At 39.3% G+C, this 22631-nt stretch overlaps 1 protein-coding gene across 2 annotated transcripts in view; it reads right to left on the reverse strand.

Moving 5' to 3' along the window:
* Positions 1-22631, reverse strand: part of LOC108314400 (RING1 and YY1 binding protein) — a 77894-nt gene that overhangs the window by 15780 nt on the left and 39483 nt on the right. The window contains exon 1 of one of the 2 annotated variants that reach the window (XM_037743764.1): positions 14582-19474. The exons of the other annotated variant lie outside the window; for it this stretch is intronic. Coding sequence (XP_037599692.1) covers positions 14582-14604 — 23 coding nt within the window. The 5' untranslated portion in view covers positions 14605-19474. Of the gene's footprint in view, positions 1-14581; positions 19475-22631 lie in introns of those variants that run through there. 2 annotated transcript variants of the gene reach the window in all.

Below are 22631 nucleotides of genomic sequence, written 5' to 3' on the forward strand. Positions count from 1 at the left end.
GATGAGAATTCATAAGCCAATTTAAGTATTGATCTTTGAATTTTAAATGTTGGCCATATTTTTTACATATGGATGAAATATTTCTCAGAATAACCAGAAAACAATTATTTGTATAAGAACAGAAACCTGAATAAAGAAGAGAATCTTTGAGGTTGTCAATAGTCATGTATTACATCCTAACATGCCCAAGCACGCACATCTTAGTGCCTAAGGAACTAATCAGGCAAGTATCAAAATCCATTCTAACTAAAAAAAAATCCATTTGTCAGAAAATCTTAACCAATTCTTTCATTCTGAACTCTGTTCATTTTGAAGGACCAGAGTGGTGTCTAGGACATTAAGAAGTATTTCTACATAAAATTTAATTCTGCACAGCTCCCACTCATGGTAAGTTTTCTTATCTAAGCAAAATTCTCCAAAGAACTTTCCAAGCAAGTGCAGTGAAATTATGTTTTAAGAAGGTATCAGAATGGGTGTTATCTAATGTCTTCAACTTCAATTAGTTAAGATGATTATGTTCAGAACACACTGCTGGGGATACTCTGGTATGTCAACTCTTCCCCAACCGTCATTCTTCACATGCCAAGGAAACCTCAGACAGGACTTTGTAATCTGCTATCCTCACTTTTCATCTTCGTTGTCTTCCTCCATGCTAGTTCAGGACCTAAATACCTTCCTCCATAAGGTCCTATCTGGTCTTTTTTAGTCTTCCCTTTACCTAACTTACATGATATGCTAAGGGACCAAAGAGCCTAAAGAGAAAGGTTAATTGCTTGTTCCTCCGCCTAAAACTGTGCCACAGCCTGCTGTGAACAGAATGAAATCCTAACTCCCTAGCATGACATACAGGCTCTTCACAAGTTTCTTCAGACATTCTCGCAGCTTGCTTTTTCTCCACACTCACTGTCCCAGGCTTCTCACGAATAGGAGCTCAAGCCACACTAAACTTCGTATTATCTTTTTCAGAAGATACCTTTTACCACTTGTTTTATCTGCTTATCTCCTGTTCCATGGCTTTTGCAATGCCCTTTTTCTCCATACTATGTCTGTAAAACCCGTAACTCCTGTAAGACCCAGCTCAAATGCTGCTTCTTTCCCAACTTCTCCTTCCAAGTAAGTTTGTGGCCAGCTTTTCAGTGTTCCCAAACCACCCTGACATACCTCTGCCACTTAAGGTTCTACATTATAATTTATCACCCTGTTTGTCTATGTCTCCCAATTAGATGATGAACATCTCTGAGAGAGTACTGACCTGTTCAACGTTATGGATACTCCCCCAACTTGCTTCAAAATAATCATTTACTGCCAGTAGCTCAGTTAATGCTGACTGCAAGAATGTACGTCCTCTGTAAAATTCGGTGCAGACAGCACATGCTGTATCAGCATGTAGCATAACGTATTACGATGCTGTAATTAATTGTCTCTCTCCGGGCCTCAGAAATGAGCTCTTTAGGGATATTACATATATAATGAGGGGGGTATATCTCAATGTATATGATACGGGGGGGGGGAGGGGATTGAGTTCAATGAATATAAAGATCTAACCAGAGAGAAAACAGTTGACACAGAAGAAAATTAACACATAATGAGTGTTTCCTATGAGTAAGCACTGTGTTGCACATTCTATATAAACTATCTCTCACTATCCTCACTACTTCTTGAAGTTATTAAATAAACCAAACACCCAACAGTAAAAACAAAACTACCCCAAGTGGAGTTTAATCCAAGTTTCTGTTCTTTCCACTAAACCTTGAGAAGGGAGATGAACAGAAACCAGTAAAAGAGGGGAAAACAAAGAGAATGAGATGCCATTTTAAAAGGGAAAGAAAGATTCCAGGAAGAATGGTCAATAATATTAAAAATAATCTTAAAAGCTACAGCAAATATGGCCTGAGGACAAGCAGCTGAACCTGGCAATCAGGAAAGTATCCTTCCAAGCAAAGCACTTCTTTTCCAATTCCTTCACCAGATTACATACATGCCCCTTAACCTTTCCTCCTACGTCAAATAGTCTGACTACCAAAACATATCCCACCTATACTGGTATGAAAAAACCTACTTTTGCAATCTGTTCTACAATGTCTATGATTTAATTTTAAAACTCTTAGAACAAGGAACTAGGACAAACTTCTTAGTTTGAATCTACTCCTTTAGGAATGCTCTTTTTCTGTTTCTCTATCAAAACAGAAAAGTCTGTTGGTAATAAAAACTCAGTCCCCAAAGCATGGCATAATAGCCTGCTTATTTAATCTCAGAGAAACTACATTATCACAAGCCCAAGTATTGTGGCATCAAATGAGATTCTCACACTACTAGCAAGATCTCCAATTACAGACTTATGTAAAATCTTAGCTTTAAAAAAGGGATATTTTGCTGGGTACAGTGGCTCACGCCTGTAATCCCTGCAACTTTGGGAGGCCGAGACAGGCGGATCACAAGGTCAAGAGGTTGAGATCATCCTGGCCAACATGGCGAAACCCTATCTCTACTAAAAATACAAAAATTAGCTGAGTGTGGTGGTATGCGCCTGTAGTCCTAGATACTCAGGAGGCTGAAGCAGGAGAATCACTTGAACCCGGGAGGCGGAGATTGCAGTGAGCCGAGACTGTGCTACTGCACTCTGGCATGGTAACAGAGTAAGACTCCAACTCAAAAAAAAAAAAAAAAAAGATATTTTATATTTTGAAAACTGGGATGATTGTATACTGCATACACTACCTGCATGGATGTAATCATTCTGACACAAAAACTTTTCAATTTAATATTCCACTCCAAATTAAATATCTGCCTCTGGCATCAGCGTAATCCAATTTTTATCCCTTGTAAAAAGTTTCCAAAAAGGTGAGGATTCTGTATATTCCATAAATGACTCTGAAATGTCTTTATTTGAGGGAGGTGGAAGGGAAGCCAGATGTGGTGGCTCACACCTGTTAATACCAGCACTTTGAGAGGCCAAGGCGGGTCAACTGCTTGGGCCCAGAAGTTCAAGACCAGCCTGAGCAACATGGAAAGACCCTATCTCCACCAAAATACAAAAAAATTAGCTGGGTGTGGTGGCACACACTTGCAGTCCCAGTTACTCAGGAGGTTGGGGTGGGCAAATTGCTTGAGACCAGAAGGTCAAGGATGCAGTGAGCTGTGATGATGCACCACTGCAGTCTAGCCTGTGTGACAGAGGAAGACCCTGTTGAAATAAATGGGAGGGAAGGGACACCTCCCTCCCCACCAAACTAAACTGCTACAAGTATACTTTCTGCAAAGACTTGCTGAAAATGATCCACTAATTTGCAAAGACAAAACAGATTTTTCAAATGCCTTTTTAGAAGTAGAAATTTTAGATGCTTTATTATTTTTAACTAATTTTTGACTTAGAAGTTGTAAAAGTAGTAGAGTTCTCATATACCCCTCACCCAGTTCCCACTAATGTTACCATCTTATATAAACACAGTAGAATGTTCAAAACTGAAACACTAACATCTGTACAATTCCATTAAGTAAACCACAGACTTTTCCTGAATCTCACCAGTTTCCCATTGATGTCCTTTACCTGTTTCAGGATCCTATCTAGGTCTCACATCACATTCTGTTATTTCTCATTTGGTCAGTTATTTCAAAGAAATGCTCATTAATTTGGGTCTGTCTGATGTTTCCTCATCATCAGAATGATGGATATGCCTTTTTACAATACCGTGGCAATGACATGCCCTCCTCAGTGTATCACATTAAAGGGTTCCTGATGTTGCTATGTTTCTCCACCTTGAAATTACTGTCTTTCAAATAAATATCTTGGCAGAGATACTGAGACTATGTAATAACCTGTTTTTCCTGAAACTTTAAGATACTAATTTTAGCATTCAAACATGAATTCGGCATAAATGTCTACCTTTTTGTTGGTAGTGGGAGTGTTTTCGTCCTAATGGTGATTTTCCAGTTCTCTCTTTCCTTTTGTAATTATTAAGTGAAATTTTTCTTAAAGAGCTGTCTCTATTCTCCCGTATCTTTATTCAATTATTTATATCAATATGAATTCATGGATACTTATTTTATCCTATGGGTTAAAACACAAAACTGTCATTATGTTCTTGTTGTTGTTGTTGTTTTGTTGTTGTTGTTGTTGTTGTTTTGGCCAAATTGTTCCAGCTTTGGCCACCAGGAGCTCCTCCTTTGGGCTGTCTCCTGTTTTCTTTATTAAAAAAGAGAAGGGGTCTCACTCTACTGAGCAGGCTGAAATCCAGCAGTGTGATCATGGCACACTGCAGCCTCAAATATCTGGGCTCAAGTGATGCGCCTGCCTCAGCCTTCTAAGTAGTGGGGACTACATACAGGCACATGACATCATCCCTGGCTTATTAATTAATTAAATAATTAATTAAAGGAATGGAGTCTTACTGTGTTGCCCAGGCTGGTTTTCAACTACTGGGCTCAAGTAATCTGTCCACCTCAGTCTCCCAAAGTGCTGGGATAACAGGTGTGAGCCACTGCACCGAGTCCCTATTTCCTTTTGACAAGCCTCCATCCTTTTTTGAACCCTTAAAAGTCTTGAAGATATTTAGGAACAATGTTCCTTGAACTATTTCACATTCCTAAGCACTGCACTCAAAATCATTACAGGTCACCTAGAGAAGGATTACAATATTCTAACTAGAAAGCTATGCAAAGTGATAGATCATAACACCCTGTTCCAATTAGCCTTATATTCCAGACAGCATAACCAACACCAAAAGTAAGGTGACGGGGGGGGTAGGGGTGTTGTCTCTGAATGTCATTATGAATGTATTTTCTCTGAGTTTTAAACTAATTTATATCACTAATCTAATACCTCTGCTAATGAGAAACTGCTGTGTTCTAAATACATACTTGAGCATCAAACAATTTGTGGCCAAAAATAGAAAATATCAGGAGAAATAACGATAGATTCATTAGTTGGACAAAGTGTTCTCTAAAACATTGCTTGTTTTTCTGGAATTGTGGGAAGGGGAAAGTATTTCAGTGTCTGAAAGAAACTGGAGCTATCTTGCCAGAGAATAACGGTATAAGAGACAAAGCTTCATCTTCCAAAGAAGACCAAATAGCCTGAAGTAGAGGAAAGCAGCAAAGAATTCCAGTACTTCTGACCTACCCAGTCCTCCCCATAGCTGGAACAGAACTAAAGACTAGTGGTACCTCCAAAATTATACCCTGTTTGTTTACAGATGAATGATTACCTGCCATCCAAACAAAAATAAAAAAAAAGAAGGTGAAGAAGAACAGGTGCTGCAGTTTTACTAACATGGCCAATGTCTGCCTGGAGTAAATTTTAATGAGGTACAATCTGCATACAATTTAAGACCTTTTGACAAATGTATATAGCCATGTAATCATCCCCCCTAGTCCTCTTCAGGGACCCTTCTAGAGGATCCTCACTCCCAGCTCTAGGAGGCCACCGATCTGTTTTTCTGTCACTATGGATTAGATTTGTCTTTCCTGGAATTTCATATAAATGGAATTATACAGTATATACTCTTCTTTATGTGTAAGGCTACTTTCACTGCATAGTATTTGAGAATCATCCACGTTGTTATGTGCTTTGTTTATTCAGGCTCCTGTTGATGGATATTTGGGCTTTTTCCAACTTGCCACTATTATGAATAAAGCTGAGACAAACATTCATTAACAAGTCTTTGTGTTCAACATATGTTTTCATTTCTCTTGGCTAAAATGCCTATGGCAAGTATATGTTTAACTTTATGGCAAGTATATATTCAACTTTATAATAAACTGCCAAACCCTTTCTCCAAAGGATTGTATGTACTATTTTACATTCCCTCCAGCAAAGTATGAGCATTCCAATTGCTCCACATCCTCAACAACACTTGGTTCTGTCAGTCTTTTTAATCTGAGCCATTAAAGTGGGTGTATACTAGCAACCCAATGTGATTTCAATTTGTAATTCCTCAATGACTAATGGTGTTGAGCCAATTTTTTTTTTGCCTAGAATGCACTTTTATACAAATGCAGCTGATGGCTTAACAGAAACAATAAGCCTGTACAATATTTATAATGATCAAGAGGCCTGCCAATATAAAAACTGTTGATGCTGGGTGATGAGTAGGGAGATGATTTCTATTCCTGTGTTTCAGTTATCCATTTTTAAAAGTTAAAAATAAACTAGAAGTCCGCTGAATTTCCTGCCCAAAGAATGTCTTAAGGTACAAGGACTCAGAAGGACAGGTAGTCCTAGATACTCAGGAGGCTGAAGCAGGAGAATCACTTGAACCCGGGAGGCGGAGATTGCAGTGAGCCGAGACTGTGCTACTGCACTCTGGCATGGTAACAGAGTAANCTACTTGTCTAAATTTGGCTCAGAGAAATAGAATAAAGCATTTTTTACTCTAAGCTAAAGAGCTTTATAAGAAGCTACTATCAACTATCTCTTAAAAATTAACCACTGACCTAGATAAGAGTGTATACGCTGCCTAAAGGTTTGTAGAATGGGTGAATTGGAAGTAGGCGCAGTAGACAAGCGACAAGACTGGAAGGAGACCTGGGTGGATATACAGCACTTTGGATGAGACAACCAAAATTTGAAGGGGTTCAGCGAACTGGAATAACAGACTTGAGATCAGACAAGATTTCACAGCATTGTAATATTTACAGAGCTCATCTGCTTGCTGTCTTTTTCTTTTTAAAGACAGGCTCTTAATCTGTCACCCAGATCGAAATGCAGTGGTGTGATCATGGCTCACTGTATGAGCCTTGAACTCCTGGGCTCAGGCAATCCTCCTCCCTCAGTCTCCCGAGTAGCTGAGAGTTCGGGTGTGCATCACTGTGTCCAGGCTTTTTTTTTTTTGGAGAGCCAGAGTCTTGCTTTGTTGTCCCAGCTGGTCTCAAACTCCTGGCTTTAAGCAATCCTCCAGCCTCGGCCTGCCAACATACTGGGACCCCAGGATAACCCACATGATCAGCCCTTGCACTTCTTAATCTGAGTGTAACTCTAGTGAAAAGAGTAACAGATGTTAAGAAAATGAAATTTTAGCACTGGTTCTTTCATCAATTTGTAGATGACTTCTAAGAATGAACCACAGCAGTCAGCCTGTTTTCCCAACTGCTAAAACCTGTCCTACATTCCCATCAATATGGCTGAGGAAAAAAGGCTGGAATTGGTAAAATAAACACTTGGGGAAAAACGTATACAAGTGCTATATTTTGTTTCTCTCACACACTTGTATATGTGTATTACTAAAGCAAATTCAAGTTTTAAAAACTTTGGACTTAGTGAAATCAGAAGAGTATTTTCCCCCAAATTTCAGACACATACATGCCTCAGAATGTGGATGCTATATAAAAAATATTCCAAAAGAAAAAAAAAAAAAGTCTTAATTGCCATACATTTATTGAGCACCACCACTGATTCTAGTTTTTAAAAACTGTATTCTATAGACCCTGTATCATTTAATACTACATGGAAAATAATTTCTTTTGATTACTTCAGGTTGCTATTATGGTGAGATTCCCTGGCTAAGCATTCAAGCTGCCCTACCCAATACAGCTCCTGCCACTGTTTTTACAGTTTACAGCAATGACAGTGTCCTACCTGTTACCCTAGCAGCTGTCCATGGTTCCTGCTGCTATTTTGTCTTCCACACTAGCACCCAGCCCTCATTATGGGTATGGGAAACAAACGCATTTAAAGCAACATACTGGAATAGAGAATACAATTGTTTCAGAAGCAGACCACAATTCTGAGTTTCATCCATGACCAATAATAAAGCATCTTCTCCAGGTGTCCTTTAAAGAGACTTAATCCTCTTAAATAAGGTATTCCTGCATTAATCGGTCAAAAAAATTCCTTTAAAACTTCCTCCTATGGCTGGGCTCAGTGGCTCACACCTGTAATCCCAGCACTTTGGGAGGCTGAGGCAGGTGAATCACCTGAGGTCAAGGGTTCGAAACCAGCCCACCCAACATGGTGACATCCTGTCTCTACTAAAAATACAAAACTTAGCTGGGCATGGTGGTGCGGACCTGCAATCCCAGCTACTCCAGAGGCTGAGGCAGGAGAATCACTTTAACCCGGTAGGCAGAGGCTGCAGTGAGCCATTCGCACCACTGAACTCTAGCCTGGGCAACAGAGCAAGACTGTCTCAAAAACCAAACCAAACCAAACAAACAAAAAAACCTTCCTTTTATGCTTAACTATGTTTAATAAACAATCCACAATACCATGTTATTTCTGTATGTTTCCACACCCCAAACATAACATTTAGTAAGAAAACTTCAAGATTCACATCAATAATCTCTTATATGAAGTATTATCTCATAGGAACAACAAATACAGTTAACAGGGGCTAAAACTGTTCCCTTCAAACGAGAGCTAGGAAATATATTTGTGACTGGTAGGGATATGTGTGAGGACATATCAGGACTAACCACTGAAATCTTAATCATAAAAGAGGTGATGCCATCCAACAAATGACCCGTCTTCTGTGACAGAATTAGCAAATTCAACTAAGAGTATTTCCAAAAGCACAAAATTCAAAATAAGCCTTTGCACAGAAAAAAATACTCATTAATTATCAAGTTAACTGATCTGTTTGCATAATAACAGAATTGACTTTATTCAACCTTCTCAAGTATTTAAGAACATGATACCCCCTGCTGACAAAGTTTTGGCAGAACTGAACAAACTGTCCCACAGATTAACTATGAACACGTTTAAAACAGAAGTGTTAAGTGTTTGACTGTGGGGGAAGGTACAGCATATGGTGAATTCCCCCTCTAAATTTTTGAGTTCTAAGCATCTATCCACACTCAGACCAACAGCTGCAATGACTAGACTGGACAGTGGTGCTGACAACTAAAATCTTTCTTGTGCAGACTGGTTCCAGGATCCCCACGGATACCAAAATCTGTGGGTGCTCAAGTCCTTTATATAAAATGGCATATTTGCATTTAACCTATGCACATCCTCCTATATACTTTAAATAATGCTCAATACAATGAAAATGCTATGGAAACAGTTGTCAAGTTGTATTACTTTCAAGTAATATAATTGCTATATTGTTATTTTTATTGGTTTTATTCCTTTGAATATATTTTCACCAAGTGGTTGGTTGAATCCTAGGAGTGAAACCTAGGATACAAAGGATTGTATGTTGAAATTTAACCTACTCAGAAGTAAGTACACACACAAATGTCTGCATGCAATTTCCTGTGGATCTCGAATAATGAACTTCTGGTCCAGCAGACCCCAGTTTACAAAAACAAACAACAGGCATGACTGGCTGAGATTCCATCTGGGACCTGTAGAATCTCAGGTGGTACATTTAATCCGTCTCATTTTTTATTTTTCTCAAGTTAGCAACTGTGAGAACTAAAAAACACAGCATTTACATTGGATTATACCTTGAAGAGTATTCAAAAACGTAGCTAAAGTGACTGAAAATGACCATGCACAAATGCCATCTACCTCTTTTCTATAGATATTTTCATCTATACAGTGCCACAATTATAGAGCAATTTAATATCTACATCCAAAGAACATTCCCTCTCCACCCCGGCCTCATCACTGCTTCTTATTGCAGAGGAATTAACAGACTTTATAATTTTAAACTTGCTTGTATATTCTTAAATTCAGTTTTTGCTTATGTATTTAATTCCTTAACTAAATCTTAAGTACTTCATGATCGAGAACTACAGTTTTTACTCTTTCTTTTAAAACCCAAGCCTCTGGAAAATAATATTTTGAAGAGTAAGGAAGAGCGTCAACAACTGGTACTGTAGGATCAATCGCCACTGTGTTTCTTTCCTTCCCCTGGTGACACCTGACCAATAGCCTGATTTTAAAATCCACTCTTTAAACTCTTCTCAGAATAGAGATGGTCTGGGTTATGTTCCAAAAGGAGGGAATAAGTCTTTGTGTATTAATCAGTCTCCTTCATAAATTCACTGGGCCAATTTGGAAACATGAAAATTGAGTCCAGAGATACCTCAAGCAAATACTTGAGTTAATGGGGTGGCTTGGGTGAGATGCATTCCACCGGCTTGTGCAGCGAAGTCATCCATATAAAATTCACATGTGTATGATGTATGTACATATATGTTTGTGTTTGTATTGAAATAGTCCCGGTTCAGGACAAAAGCAGCTCCCAAAAGAAGAAATATAGCCTCTACCAGGGGCCTCCAAATGAAATCCTAACCCACCTGAATGACAGTGGGGAGTCTATTCTTTCCCACCAATCAACTTTCCTTCCAGATAACACAGCATCCCAGTGTCACCCTACCCAACCTCATCTCAGAAACACCAGCACGCACTCACCCTTGAGACAGGTACGTACATATACACACTAACATACCTCTGTCCATGCCCCTCAAGCAATCTATCCGCCCACACAAGTGCACATACCCCTCAAATGCACATGCCTTTTAAACACACACACACACACCCCAGATACCAACAAAAAATACACACACCATCCAAATAAACACTTCTAATTTCACCCAAAATATACATGCTCATGTGCCTCCCTTCTGCTGCCTGCCTAGAAAATTCACCAAGACTTACTATATGTAATGCCTAAAAAACATAACACCCCTAAAAAAATACAATCCATTAATATCTTTTAATGCACATACTACATCCCACTGCCACTACCACTACCACTACCAGCACTACCATTGAAATAGATTATGGAGCTTCTAAAATTTATCCATAAATTTTTTTATACTCCTCCCTTAAAAAAAGAAAATAGGGAGCCTAATTCTTTTCTCCTTGACTGTAGGGCTAGACTTAAAGAATCATGGCTAACAAACAATATGAGGTAAGTAACTTCTCAGATCAGAATACAAAAGAAATCCTGGCTTCTACCTTGCTGTCCCTCAGGTCACTGGTGGAGGCTAGCAGTCCCACCATGAGAACACTCATAAAACCTTATGGAGAGGTTCATATAGTAAACAATTAAGACTTGCCTGCTAACAACCAGCAAGGAACTGAGGTCTTCAGCAAAGTTATGTAAGTGATTCATCTTAAAGAGCAGATACGCCAGCCCCAGCCAAGCCTTCAGGTGACTGCAGCCCCAACCAACATTTTGTTATAGCTTCATTAGGAAATCTGAGCCAGAACCATCCAGCTCAGCCACTCTCAGATTCCTGACTCAACAATTTGTGTGAGATGGGATTAAAGTGGCTAATTTCAGGGTAATTTGTTACACAGCAATAGACAATACACAGACATGAACTTTCCACGCCCCCAAAACATTCAATAATTTTTTAAATAAAGTAAATCCCAAGCAAAGAGGATGCATGTTCTAGGTTACGATGTATCTACTATTTTCTCCAAGACCTTTATGTAAAGCTATAAATTCTGATCAGAAACACACTAGAGGGAATAATGCTTAATTTGAGGCAGCCAGAAGTGAATCTTAATAAACATAAGTAACCCAAATTTGACCTTAGTAGTCAAATTTTGTCAATAGGCTCACACCTGTAATCCCAGCACTTTGGGAGGCTGAGGCCAGCAGATTTCCTGAGGCCAGGAGTTTGAGATCAGCCTGGACAACATGGCGAAACCCTCTACTGGTTGTTTTGGTCTCTACCAAAAATACCAAGCAGTCAGGTGGCGTGGTGGCGTGCCTGCAGTCCCAGCTACTCAGGAGGCTGGGGTGGGAAGACTGTTTGCCCAGGAGGTGGAGGCTGCAGTGAACCAAGATCACACCACTACACTCCAAGCTGGTTGATAGAGACTCTGTCTCAAAAAACAAAAACAAAACAAAAAATCTTTAGCTTTTTAAAAACAATTATGTGTTGTCTTCCTTTGTGTGTGTGTGTGTGTGTGTGTGTGTGTGTGTGTGTGTGTGTGTGTGTGTGTGTACACGCACCCGCACACATGTGTGTGTTTTTGAGATTGAGTTTCACACTTGGTGACCAGGCTGGCATGGCCCTAGCTTACTGCAACCTCCGCCTCCCAGGTTCTAGCAATTCTCCTGCCTCAGCTTCCAGAGTAGCTGGAATTACAGGTGCCTGCCACCACGTCTGGATAATTTTTTGTATTTTTTAGTAGAGACCAGGGTTTTACCATGTTGGCCAGGCAGGCCTCGAACTCCTGCCCTCAAGTGATCCACCCACCTTGGCCTCCCAAAGTGCTGGGATTACAAGCATGAGGCTCTATGCCCAATCATGTATTGTATTTAGACCGAGGATCAGCCGATTTTTTCTGTAAAGGGTCTGACAATAACTATTTTAGGCGTTGTAGGCAAAGAAACAAAATCAAGACTATTACGGAGACATGTACGCAACAACCATTTACAACTAGAAAAACCACCCTAAGTTCCCAGGCCCCAAAAATACAGAGGGTAAGGCAACCAGAGTCTAAATGACAGGAGGCTATGTGGAATGGCAAACTTTGATTTTTCATGAGAACAAGGTTCGCTCTTCCCAAGTTAGCAGTATTTGGTATCCACTCAACCACATAGCCCTAAAGAATGATGACACACAACCCTGTCAAACTGGAAAAAATGCACATCTGTTTCAGTTAGGATATTGGGGGAAAAGGGACTTACTGAGATCTGAACATTTGTGTCCTTCCCCGCGCCCACAACTTATACACTGAAATCCTAATCCCCAAGGTGATGATATTAGGTAGTGGGGCCTTCGGAAGGTAGTTAAGCCACAGGTCTCATGAATAGGATTAGTGCTCTTATAGAGAGGCCCCTTTCTCCTTACAGCACGTAAGAACTGCCAAAAAGTTGCAATGAACCAGGTACTGAATCAATCTGCCAGCACCCTGATCTTGGACTTCCCAGCCTTCAGAACTGTGAGAAAGAAATTCCTATTGCATATAAACTATCCAGTCCATGATATTTTGTTATAGCAGCCTGAATGGACTAAGACAGGGGTGGTGGTGGTAATGTTCCTAGCAAATCTATCATCAAGCAAGTAAGGGGTTTGAGTAGTAAGGCTGACATATTGGTTACCCATGTAAGCAAACAAGTATACAATTTACCTTTGACTACTGCCATTATCAGATCCTTTGGTTTTAAAACTCCTCAAGTTACAGGCTTTATAACTTTTTTTTTTTTTTTTAATGGAGCACATAGCTCTATAAACTGGATGCTTGGAATGAAGTTAATCTGATTAAATTAACCCTCATAGCAGTACAGTGGTGAAGTGACAAACGTCTAGCCCTCATGCACTGTAACTAGCTGTGTGATCCTGGCCCCATCATTTGTTTTCTCTGGCATTCAGACTCTTCATGATGGGGCTATAATTTATTATATCTGAAACCTTTGAACGACAAGAAGAAATTTTGGTCTGGAAAATGTTCCACTGCTTAGGTTCTCATATTAGGAAAATTTTTCTTTCCAAGAACCCAGTGAAATGTTTTCTGAAGTGAATGCCAGTCCCCCTGTTTAATTTGCCTTAAAACAGTGTTTTGTCTCTGTCTCTAAAATTATAGATCCATTAATCTTGTCGGTAAAATTCTTTTTTCCCCAATGAAAGCTTCCCATTAAATGTCCTTTCTCAAGTAAAAATATCACTGAAAGCACTTGAAATCAGTCTAGTGGGCCAATCTATGACCCTGAATACTCCCATAGGAAAAATAACAGGATTAAGCTGTATCTGCCACAAATGGAGAGCTGGGTGCTCACTGTGAAATTATACATAGTCTTGAATTTGCCTGGCTATACTTGGTAGCTGGAAACATTATCCTATATTTGACACCTGATAACAGATCCAGCTTGAGTCTAACTACAATATACATTGATAAATTGTTTAAAGTCTTCAAAATTTCAGACATACTTAGCCTAAAGCTGTGCATGTACTTTACATAGGATCCACACTAAAGAAAGATTCTTCAAAAACTGAAATAGTAAATACCTTAGGAAAACTCATTGTTTTAAGAAATCTTACGTTTTAAAAAATTCAGTTTTTAGTAAACTAAGCACTGTACCATGGCTAATCAACTCCCTTCCAATAAACCTATTCTATATATTACTTTAATGTGGGTTGAAGACAGGGATAGGAAACACCTAAATGTTTCACAGTAAAGAGTGGAAACGAAACAAATTTTTAAATGTGCTTATTAGGAGAAAATTAGGACTAGGAAAAAGAACAAATATACAGCATGTTTGCTATGGCTGCCTGAACTCCAGGTAGCTCTGGTGAAAAAGGACAGGAGGGGGATGAATTAAGGATGGGGGCACAGGATAAGCCAGCAAAGCAAATGAGTTTCTTAAGGTAAGACAAGACAGGATCCCTGACACTCTCCTGGGTTTAACAGCCTAGCTCCATTTGGTCCCTCAGGAAAGAGAACCTTGGGGAAAGGGGACTAAATTGCTTCTAATCTTCCTTAAATGCAAATTTTTTTGCCACTTTTGGGAAGAAGGTGAATAGAAAGGAGTAGAGGAGGCATTTCCTAAGGGGTCTAGATATTAGAAACCAGGTATAGAGATAGGTGCTGAAGGATGGCAAAAATTAAGGAACTTGAATCAGGTCAGGCCATCCTGCCCCACTGTGGGGTAAATAGTAGAGATCGCTGTAGGCAAAGTCATTAGATATTTGGAGGGTTTACCTCAGCATATGTACCAATGCTAAACTGACTCACCTAAGTTGTACATCACAGGTCATTTAAGGTAACCTTTGCATGGAAAATTTTCAGACCAGGTGCCCACCAGATCACAGCCTTCAAGATACTGCCACGGATATTCTGGCTTTGACATTGCTCTCGGATGAGCTTAGCCACTAAATAGGCTTAGGCTTCCTACAAGGCTAGTCATTAGCAAAGAACACTGATAAATCCTCATGCATCTTACTCCCAGCACAATTAAAAACAGGAACAATAAAAAAAATTAAAAAGCGCCTATCATGCTCACCATTTTTCCTTTATTAGGATATGTTTTCTTTTAAGCTGTTGGATAAGTCCAGATAACAGTGGGCAACCATGTTGTTGCCTCTTCCCACTTAGAGTATGTTTAGTTCAATTTCGTTTTTATCTGTGGAGGATATGTTCCAAGTCCCCCAGAGGATGCCTGAAACTTCAGATAGTACTGAACCCTACACACTATGCTTTTTCCTACATCTACGTACTTATGATAAAGTTTAACTTACAAATCAGAGACAGCAAAACTAACAATATTAAAACAGAGCAACTGTAACAATACACTGTAATAAAAATTATGTTAACATGGTATATGTCGCCCTCTCTTCTTAACCTCAAAATATCTCATTGTACTCACCTATTTTTGGTTAGAAGTTGACAGTGGGTAACAAACTGTGGTAAATGAAATTGCAGATATGGTGGACTACTGTATTTCACAAATGAAATGTAAATACTAAGTGATTTGCCAAAAGGTTTACTGCCATTATAGTGTCTGCTAACTTCTGGATACAGTAGTCTTGCTTTTTTAAAATAATCTTGTAACACTGTATTCCTTATAAAATTCATATAAATATCCTGGAATTAATGTTCATAAATACATGAAAATACATTTCTAAAATACTAAAAATTTGTCCTGGGATTCATCTGCTATTAATAAACAATCAAAAGAATGAAAAAGTGTCTGCCAATTTAGAACTTTAAAAAGGTTTGGATTATCCTTTTTGGTTTTTTTTTAAAAAAAGATTAACCCAAAGATATGCAAACTACTCTGTGTCACTAAATTTTGCTACTATAAGCATTAATTATCATTTGATAACAATTCCTCTAAAAAACCACCACCCTTTATAAACACTGGCTATTTCTTCTCCACAAGATTTCCCACATCGGCCTTACCATTCATCCTCAGTCATTTCTCAAAAGCCCAGAGATGACAAATACCCAAGCACAAATAAATGCTCTCCCTCCTAAACCCACTGGAGGCACGGCAGAGTCCAAATTGGGCTCCAGGTTCCTCAAAACTATGCTCCAGGAAGCCAAGATAAAACCCACATTCTACTAATTTCTCACACATAGTGCTTCCAGTTCCTTCCTTACCGTTCCCACTTTAGCCTCTACCCTAAATGTTAAATTCATCTTTTAACAATACTGCTTTGATTCTTCCTCTAAGACCCTCAATGTCTTTCAACTAAAGCCTAAACCCCTAAATTTGATACCAATTTAATGTCTGCCTTTCCCCAGCAAGATCCCTATACTCTAAACAAATAGGTCTGGTTACTTTATCCATTTTCCCACTATTTCTCACCCCCAAACCTGACAGCCATTACCCTCTTCCCTACCTCTACCGCCAATTTACAGCTTTCCCTGACTATTCCTGTCCATTACAATTTCTCCAGCCCCAGAAGCTTTTACATTATTATTGCATTGCTCTCCTGTTCGGTTCTATAGACATATACAACTAATTGAATTTGTCTAGTTTTATCTTGCACTTTCATTTATTCATCCATTCAACATCTGCTGTACTTCAGGCACTGAGAAGATGCTAGAAATACAATGGTGGATAAGAATAGGCAGATCTAAAAAGCTTGGTCTAATAAGGGACCCAAACAAGCAAATAATCACACACATGGATAGAAAATTGCAAGTAAGGGAAGCGTTCCAAAGGAACATCAAGAGCTTTTTCAAAATATGTGGCCACGTCTGAGCCAGGGGTGGGGTAGGGGACAGCCAGGGATGGGTGGTCTCAGTCAGGAAAAACATGGAAAATGGCCCTGTGGAAGAAAAGTCATATACTATTAGTTAATGCTAAAAGACGACTAGGGTGGCTAAGGTGAAAAGACTGGGTCCTACAAGATGAGGCAGGAACTGAAGATAAGGAGCCAGATCAGCACCGTTACTTAGGGATCATGTATGTAACTCAGCTACTATGAACCCCTATACTGCACTATTGTACTATCTAATTAGAATTTAAAATTTACTTGAAGATTAAACAAAATATGTACACACTGCTAAGGAAAGAAGCAACTTGGGAGACAAAGCCACCAGGTCACATCAGTGATTCTCAACCATTCTTGTCCTAGAGATCAGTGGACCAAAATTCTGACTGCACATTAGATCAGCCGGGGAGCTTTTAAAAGAACAATGATGCTCTGGTCCAGCCTAAACCACGTCACAAACGGAGTTCTGTTACCCTGACACAAGTGTCATATGGAGTCTTTGAATGAATTAATTAAAAGCAAATCAATGACTGCTTAGTAAATGCCTTCGGCCTCTAAATCTCCTAAGTTCAAATGAGAGAAATGTTGTTTCCTTAACAGGAACACAGACTTAATGGGTGGGAGATAGGGTCCACCTAAACAAAGGTATTTTAAACAGCTACCCACAAGGAGATTCTAGAAATGTAAAATCCCAGTAGACAACTACTTGGCTTAGGGACAGCTCTCCTAACAAGCTTCTCAGAAAACAGCATTTTGTTTCGCACAGCCTCTCCTCAAAACACTAGACATTCCCCCAAGTTCATTCCGCCTAGATTTAACCCAGCTCCTGTTGTCCCCAAACACATCTGAGTAGCTAAATCTCGGGAACCACACACTCATTCTTTTGACACCCTTTCAAACAAGCAAGTTTGTATCATAAATGCAGTAGAGAGTGCAGTATTAGGCTGGAATAATAAAGCTACCCTGAAAGTAAACAATTTGGTCTTGAATAGTCAAAACTGTATTCTGTAGGAGGAGGGTAAAATCCATAAAATGGCAGAAAAAAATGAGATAAGTGACTTCTGTCTAACAAAGTAGTTTCTCCCCACCCTCAAGAAAGGAAAAAGGGAAAGGCAAACTACTCAACTCAGGTTTGCTTGTGTCCTAGGTAAAGTTTTTGAGAATCTGACAGTCAAGGACAGAGGCAGGGTCCCAAGAGGCTTGAAGAGAGGAGCTGCATACAAAGCTACTGCCAAAGTTACTGGCATACTACAGTTATAAGAATTCAAATGCACGTCAAATAAATAGGTCAATTCTTAAACTATTAAAATTGCCTAAATATGAGTAGAGATACTGTGGCTAAAAAGCCTGTACTTTGTTATATAAGAAAATTGGTAGCCAATGTTATCTGTACCAATAGGACTCTGCCCCTAATACTGGTTATATACACAGGTTAATGTACACAATAATTCAAAACTAAATGCACCTTATGAATAGTCTCAGATCTCAGTGGTAACTTGGTATTATCTGTGCATCTGTTTTTACTATCAGGCTGTTGCACACCTTTGATAACAAATGTTTACATTAAAGCATAAGGAGACTTTAACCATTAAGCAGGCAGTTTTACACATGGAAAGAATAAAAACTTGTTTACCAAAATTTATCTCAAAAGTAAAAAATGCAATCCAGTGTTCACTTCTCTGTTTTAAAAAAAAAAAGATCCATTCTGAAGGCCAATTACAATTACCACAGTGAGAAAAATTAGTACTCCCAAAGAACTAAGGTGAACCTGGGCCAAATGTAAATCACACCATCCTGGCACTACTGTTTGAAGTTACTTTCCACTTAAACAGTCTCCCATCAGTGCCAGAAGTGTCTTTCAATACCTATCCCGCTTCCTGTCCACAAACTTTCCACATCTACACTTGTACAGCCTCCACTGACCACACAATACAGAGAGAGATGTGAGAACAGATTATTGCACTTCTTAATGCTCACACCTCCAGTTAGCTAACGGTTGTACACCTGGCCTTATGACTGAACTCTGTAACACATGTGAATTTGTCAGCCTGACATAGATGTCATACGGAGCCTTGAATGAATGAAAAGAAAAACAATGTCTGCCTAGCACATGCCTTCAGCCTCCAAAACTTCTAAGTTCAAATACACATGAAATGTTTCTTTAAATCTGTGAACAAGAACATTACATTCCACCTTTTGATGACATAATCTAAAACACATTTTATTCATATTTTTATTTCCTTTCCAAACACAGTTACACTTTGCAAAGAAAATGACTTAATATGTCTTCCAATAGAAATCTTTGTTTTAACAATAGGTAAATTCCTAGGAATGTCTTCTGCTGCACCATCACTATTAAAGCAATGGTATGCCTTTAAAGTATTAACCTATAAATCAATCTCAGGGCTGACTGAAATAATGCTAAATTGCTTTATCATACATCAGGCATCTTTTTCAAATACCTTCCTTTTCATGCAGTACATAAGTCATTTCTATAAATTCAGCAATTTAATACTTCTAAACCATTTCTTCCACTTCATTTCATCCAATTGATACAGCTTAAAACACTCAACTACCACTTCTTACTAAAACTTTTTTTTTTAAGTAATAAGCCTGTTTATACTGGTTTGAGTTCAATTACAAGTTAGAAGTTATTACAATTTCCCTTTTGGAGATTATGCGCTAAACCTATGAATTGAACACCACAAACTATTCAGAGCATACAAATCAAAAACATTTGATGCATGCTCCTATGATTTGGATGTGGTCTGTCTCCACCAAAACTCATGTTGAAATCTGATTTCCGATGTGGTGGTGTTAGTGGGTGGGGCCTAGTCAAAGGTGTTTGGGTCATGGGAGGGATACCCAATAAATAAACTATGCCATCTTAGCCGGGCGCGGTGGCTCATGTTTGTAATCCCAGTACTTTGGGAGGCCAAGGCTGGCGGATCTCAAGATCAAGAGATCAAGACCATCCTGGCCAACATAGAAAAACCCCATCTCTACTAAAATACAAAAATTAGCTGGGTGTGGTGGCGCATGTCTGTAGTCCCAGCTGCTCGGGAGGCTGAGGCAGGAGAAATACTTGAACCCGGGAGGCAGAGGTTGCAGTGAGCCAAGATTACGCCACTGCACTTCAGCCTGGCGCCTGGCAACAGAGACTCTGTCTCCAAATAAATAAATAAACAAACAAACTACGTATGCCATCTTGCAGGAGTTGAGTTCTTGCTCTCGAGGGATTGGATTCATTATTCAAAGAGTGGGTTGTTCCTTCTCTTTGCACATGCTGGCTTCCTTCCATTTTCTGCCTTGAGTTGATGGAGCACAAGACCCTCAACCAAAGGGGGCTACCCGATGTTGGACTCTGCAACCTCAGAATCACGAGCCAAGTAAAATTATTTTCTTTATATTACCCACTCTCAGGTATTCTGTTATATCAACACAAAATGTAGATAGATGCACACTAGAGAGGAGAGTCAGTGGACTCACAGTGGATGAACTGGCAAAGCAGTTATAGCAATATGTTGTAATAAATCATGACTTTCTATAGAAGAAGCTGAACACTTCTTGATATAAGAATCTACCTGATTTAAATCTCTGGGGCTGAGGGGAGGAAGATGACAAGATGCTATAAGGCATTTCAGAAGTAAATGTAATTATGAAGGTTAGCAGGTAGGAATTAAAAACTTAAGTGAAGTGACTCGGTCTATCTGTTCTATAGAAGGTAAAGAAGTGTGAGAGAGAAAAAATGTCCATTCAAGAAAGGTAGCTTTGAAATGTAAAACAACAGATATAACGTGTACAGCCAAATATTTGAATGATAAAAGTTTTATTTTCATTATTTCTTTGGGTGGTTAATATGGTTAAATTACTCATTGACATGGGAAGTTAAATTACTGCAGCATTCTTAGTTTTACTTTCAAGAGAATGTAATTGTTATTTTCCTCCACAAATTCAGAACCTTTACAATACATTGCCACCACTCATTCATCAGTTGATCTTTTAAAAATAGGTAACATGCATTATCAAGTGTGATCCTTCCTCATGGTATGACCAATGTTCAATGTAACAGAACGAACTTAAAAGTCTAACTAAATCCTTCGGTAAATAGTTAAAACAAAAACAACTGTTTCCAAAAGAAAGAAAACCAGCTTCACCTTTGTTCCCCACCAAATCTGTAAAGGCAAAGTCTGAGAGATCCAGTGTGAAGGGCAACACTTACAACACAACTAGCATCCCTCCCTCTTTCCTCCCTCTACCCCCCCACCCCCCACCCCGCTTCCATGTCACTAACTCCTTCCTCTGCAACTTAAGTTACTGTACATACTACTTTCTATGTATTTTCTGGATGGCTTATTTCTATCCTCATCTTTTAAATGGGGTTTTGTAAAAATAGGTGTCTTCAGCTGCTGTAAAGATAAACATCATCTATAAGGTGCTTTGTACTTGGTCTGGCATATAATGGTCATTCAGCAAATGGTAGGTATCCCACCTTCTGCATCAGATCAAAGTACAGCATCCTTGGAAGTATCAGCTTGGGTTCCCACAATGCACTACAGGTCATATCTAAGGTTTTAATTAGCTGCACAATCCATTCCTGTGTAGTACTGGCACTTCTAGACATTCTCCAGAGGCACCTTTTGCCTAGACTACTCTTTTTGAGTCCCAATTCAACCCAATCAATAATCCTGTTAATTGTATCTTGGAATTTCACTTATTTCATTGGTTCAACAAACATTTACTGAATATCCACTATATGACAGACTTTATGTATTAGTCTCTCTGACTGACAAGAGAAGTGAAAGAAACCCCTCAACAATCCAAACTTAGAATTCGTTAGGTTTCACTACAGTTCACACGTCTACTTTGTTGCTTTCTCAATTTCAATGCACTTGCTCATATATTCAAGAAGTTATCTCAAAATAATTTCACAAATAAGAAAATGATATGAGAAGCCCAGAGATGGTGGTGACAACGCAGGCAATCTCATCTAGGTCTTCTGGGTACATACCTCCTTTGAAGCCCTGTCTGTCTGTCTAATCTATCAAATACCATGCTGCCTCATTCTCTGCAATTAATTACATACCTGTATCTGAAGTATTATGGTTTTACACCACACAGAACGTGCTTTAATGTTCTTATGCCCCAGTCAGGCTATGGTTATGGGTTCAGCTGGGCTAAGTGTGGTATTTTAATAAAGACATGATTGTATTTGTCTCCACAAAGGCCAATGTGTTCCGTTTGGTGTCCAGATATATACTGCCATTGAATGTTTTGTTCTGAATATTTTTATTTTTGAGATGAAGTGTTGCTCTGTCACCCAGGCTGGAGAGCAGTGGTGTGATCTTGGCTCACTGCAATCTCTGCCTCCCAGGTTCAAGCGATTCCCCGGCCTCAGACTCCCAAATAGCTGGAACTACAGGCGCCAGCCACGACACCCAGAAATTTTTTTTGTATTTTTAGTAGAGACGGGATTTCACCAACATGTTGGCCAGGCTTGAACTCCAGGCCTCCGGTGATCTGCCTGCTTTGTTCTCCCAAAGTGCTAGTGAGCCACTGTGCCTGGCCAGTGCCATTGTTAATACTGCAAAACCTTACTGTAAAATGCCTATCTTCTATAGCAAAAGGGTATTAACAACTCATTCAACATTCAACCAATACACATTAGGTGTTGACAAACCTAACAGTCCCTGCCCTCCAGGGATGCATAGAGATAGGAATGGTGAGGTAATTCTGTAAAATATTATTTTTAAATGTGAAAGATAATGATTTTAAGTGTAGGTACTGCAGCACAAAAGAGGGAATACCAACCTTGTGCTGGCAGGTGACTAAGGGCTTCACAAAGGAAGTGGCTCTTCAAGTTCAGTGCATTAGGTGAACAAAAGGAACAACCCTAACAGAGAAGAAAACCTATATACGATGAGAGAAAAATAAAAAATACAGGAATTCATGGCCGGGCGCGGTGGCTCAAGCCTGTAATCCCAGCACTGTGGGAGGCCGAGGCGGGTGGATCACGAGGTCAAGAGATCGAGACCATCCTGGTCAACATGGTGAAACCCCGT

The sequence above is a fragment of the Cebus imitator genome, unplaced genomic scaffold (genome assembly GCF_001604975.1).
Source record: "Cebus imitator isolate Cc_AM_T3 unplaced genomic scaffold, Cebus_imitator-1.0 Scaffold152, whole genome shotgun sequence".
Lineage (NCBI taxonomy): Eukaryota > Metazoa > Chordata > Mammalia > Primates > Cebidae > Cebus > Cebus imitator.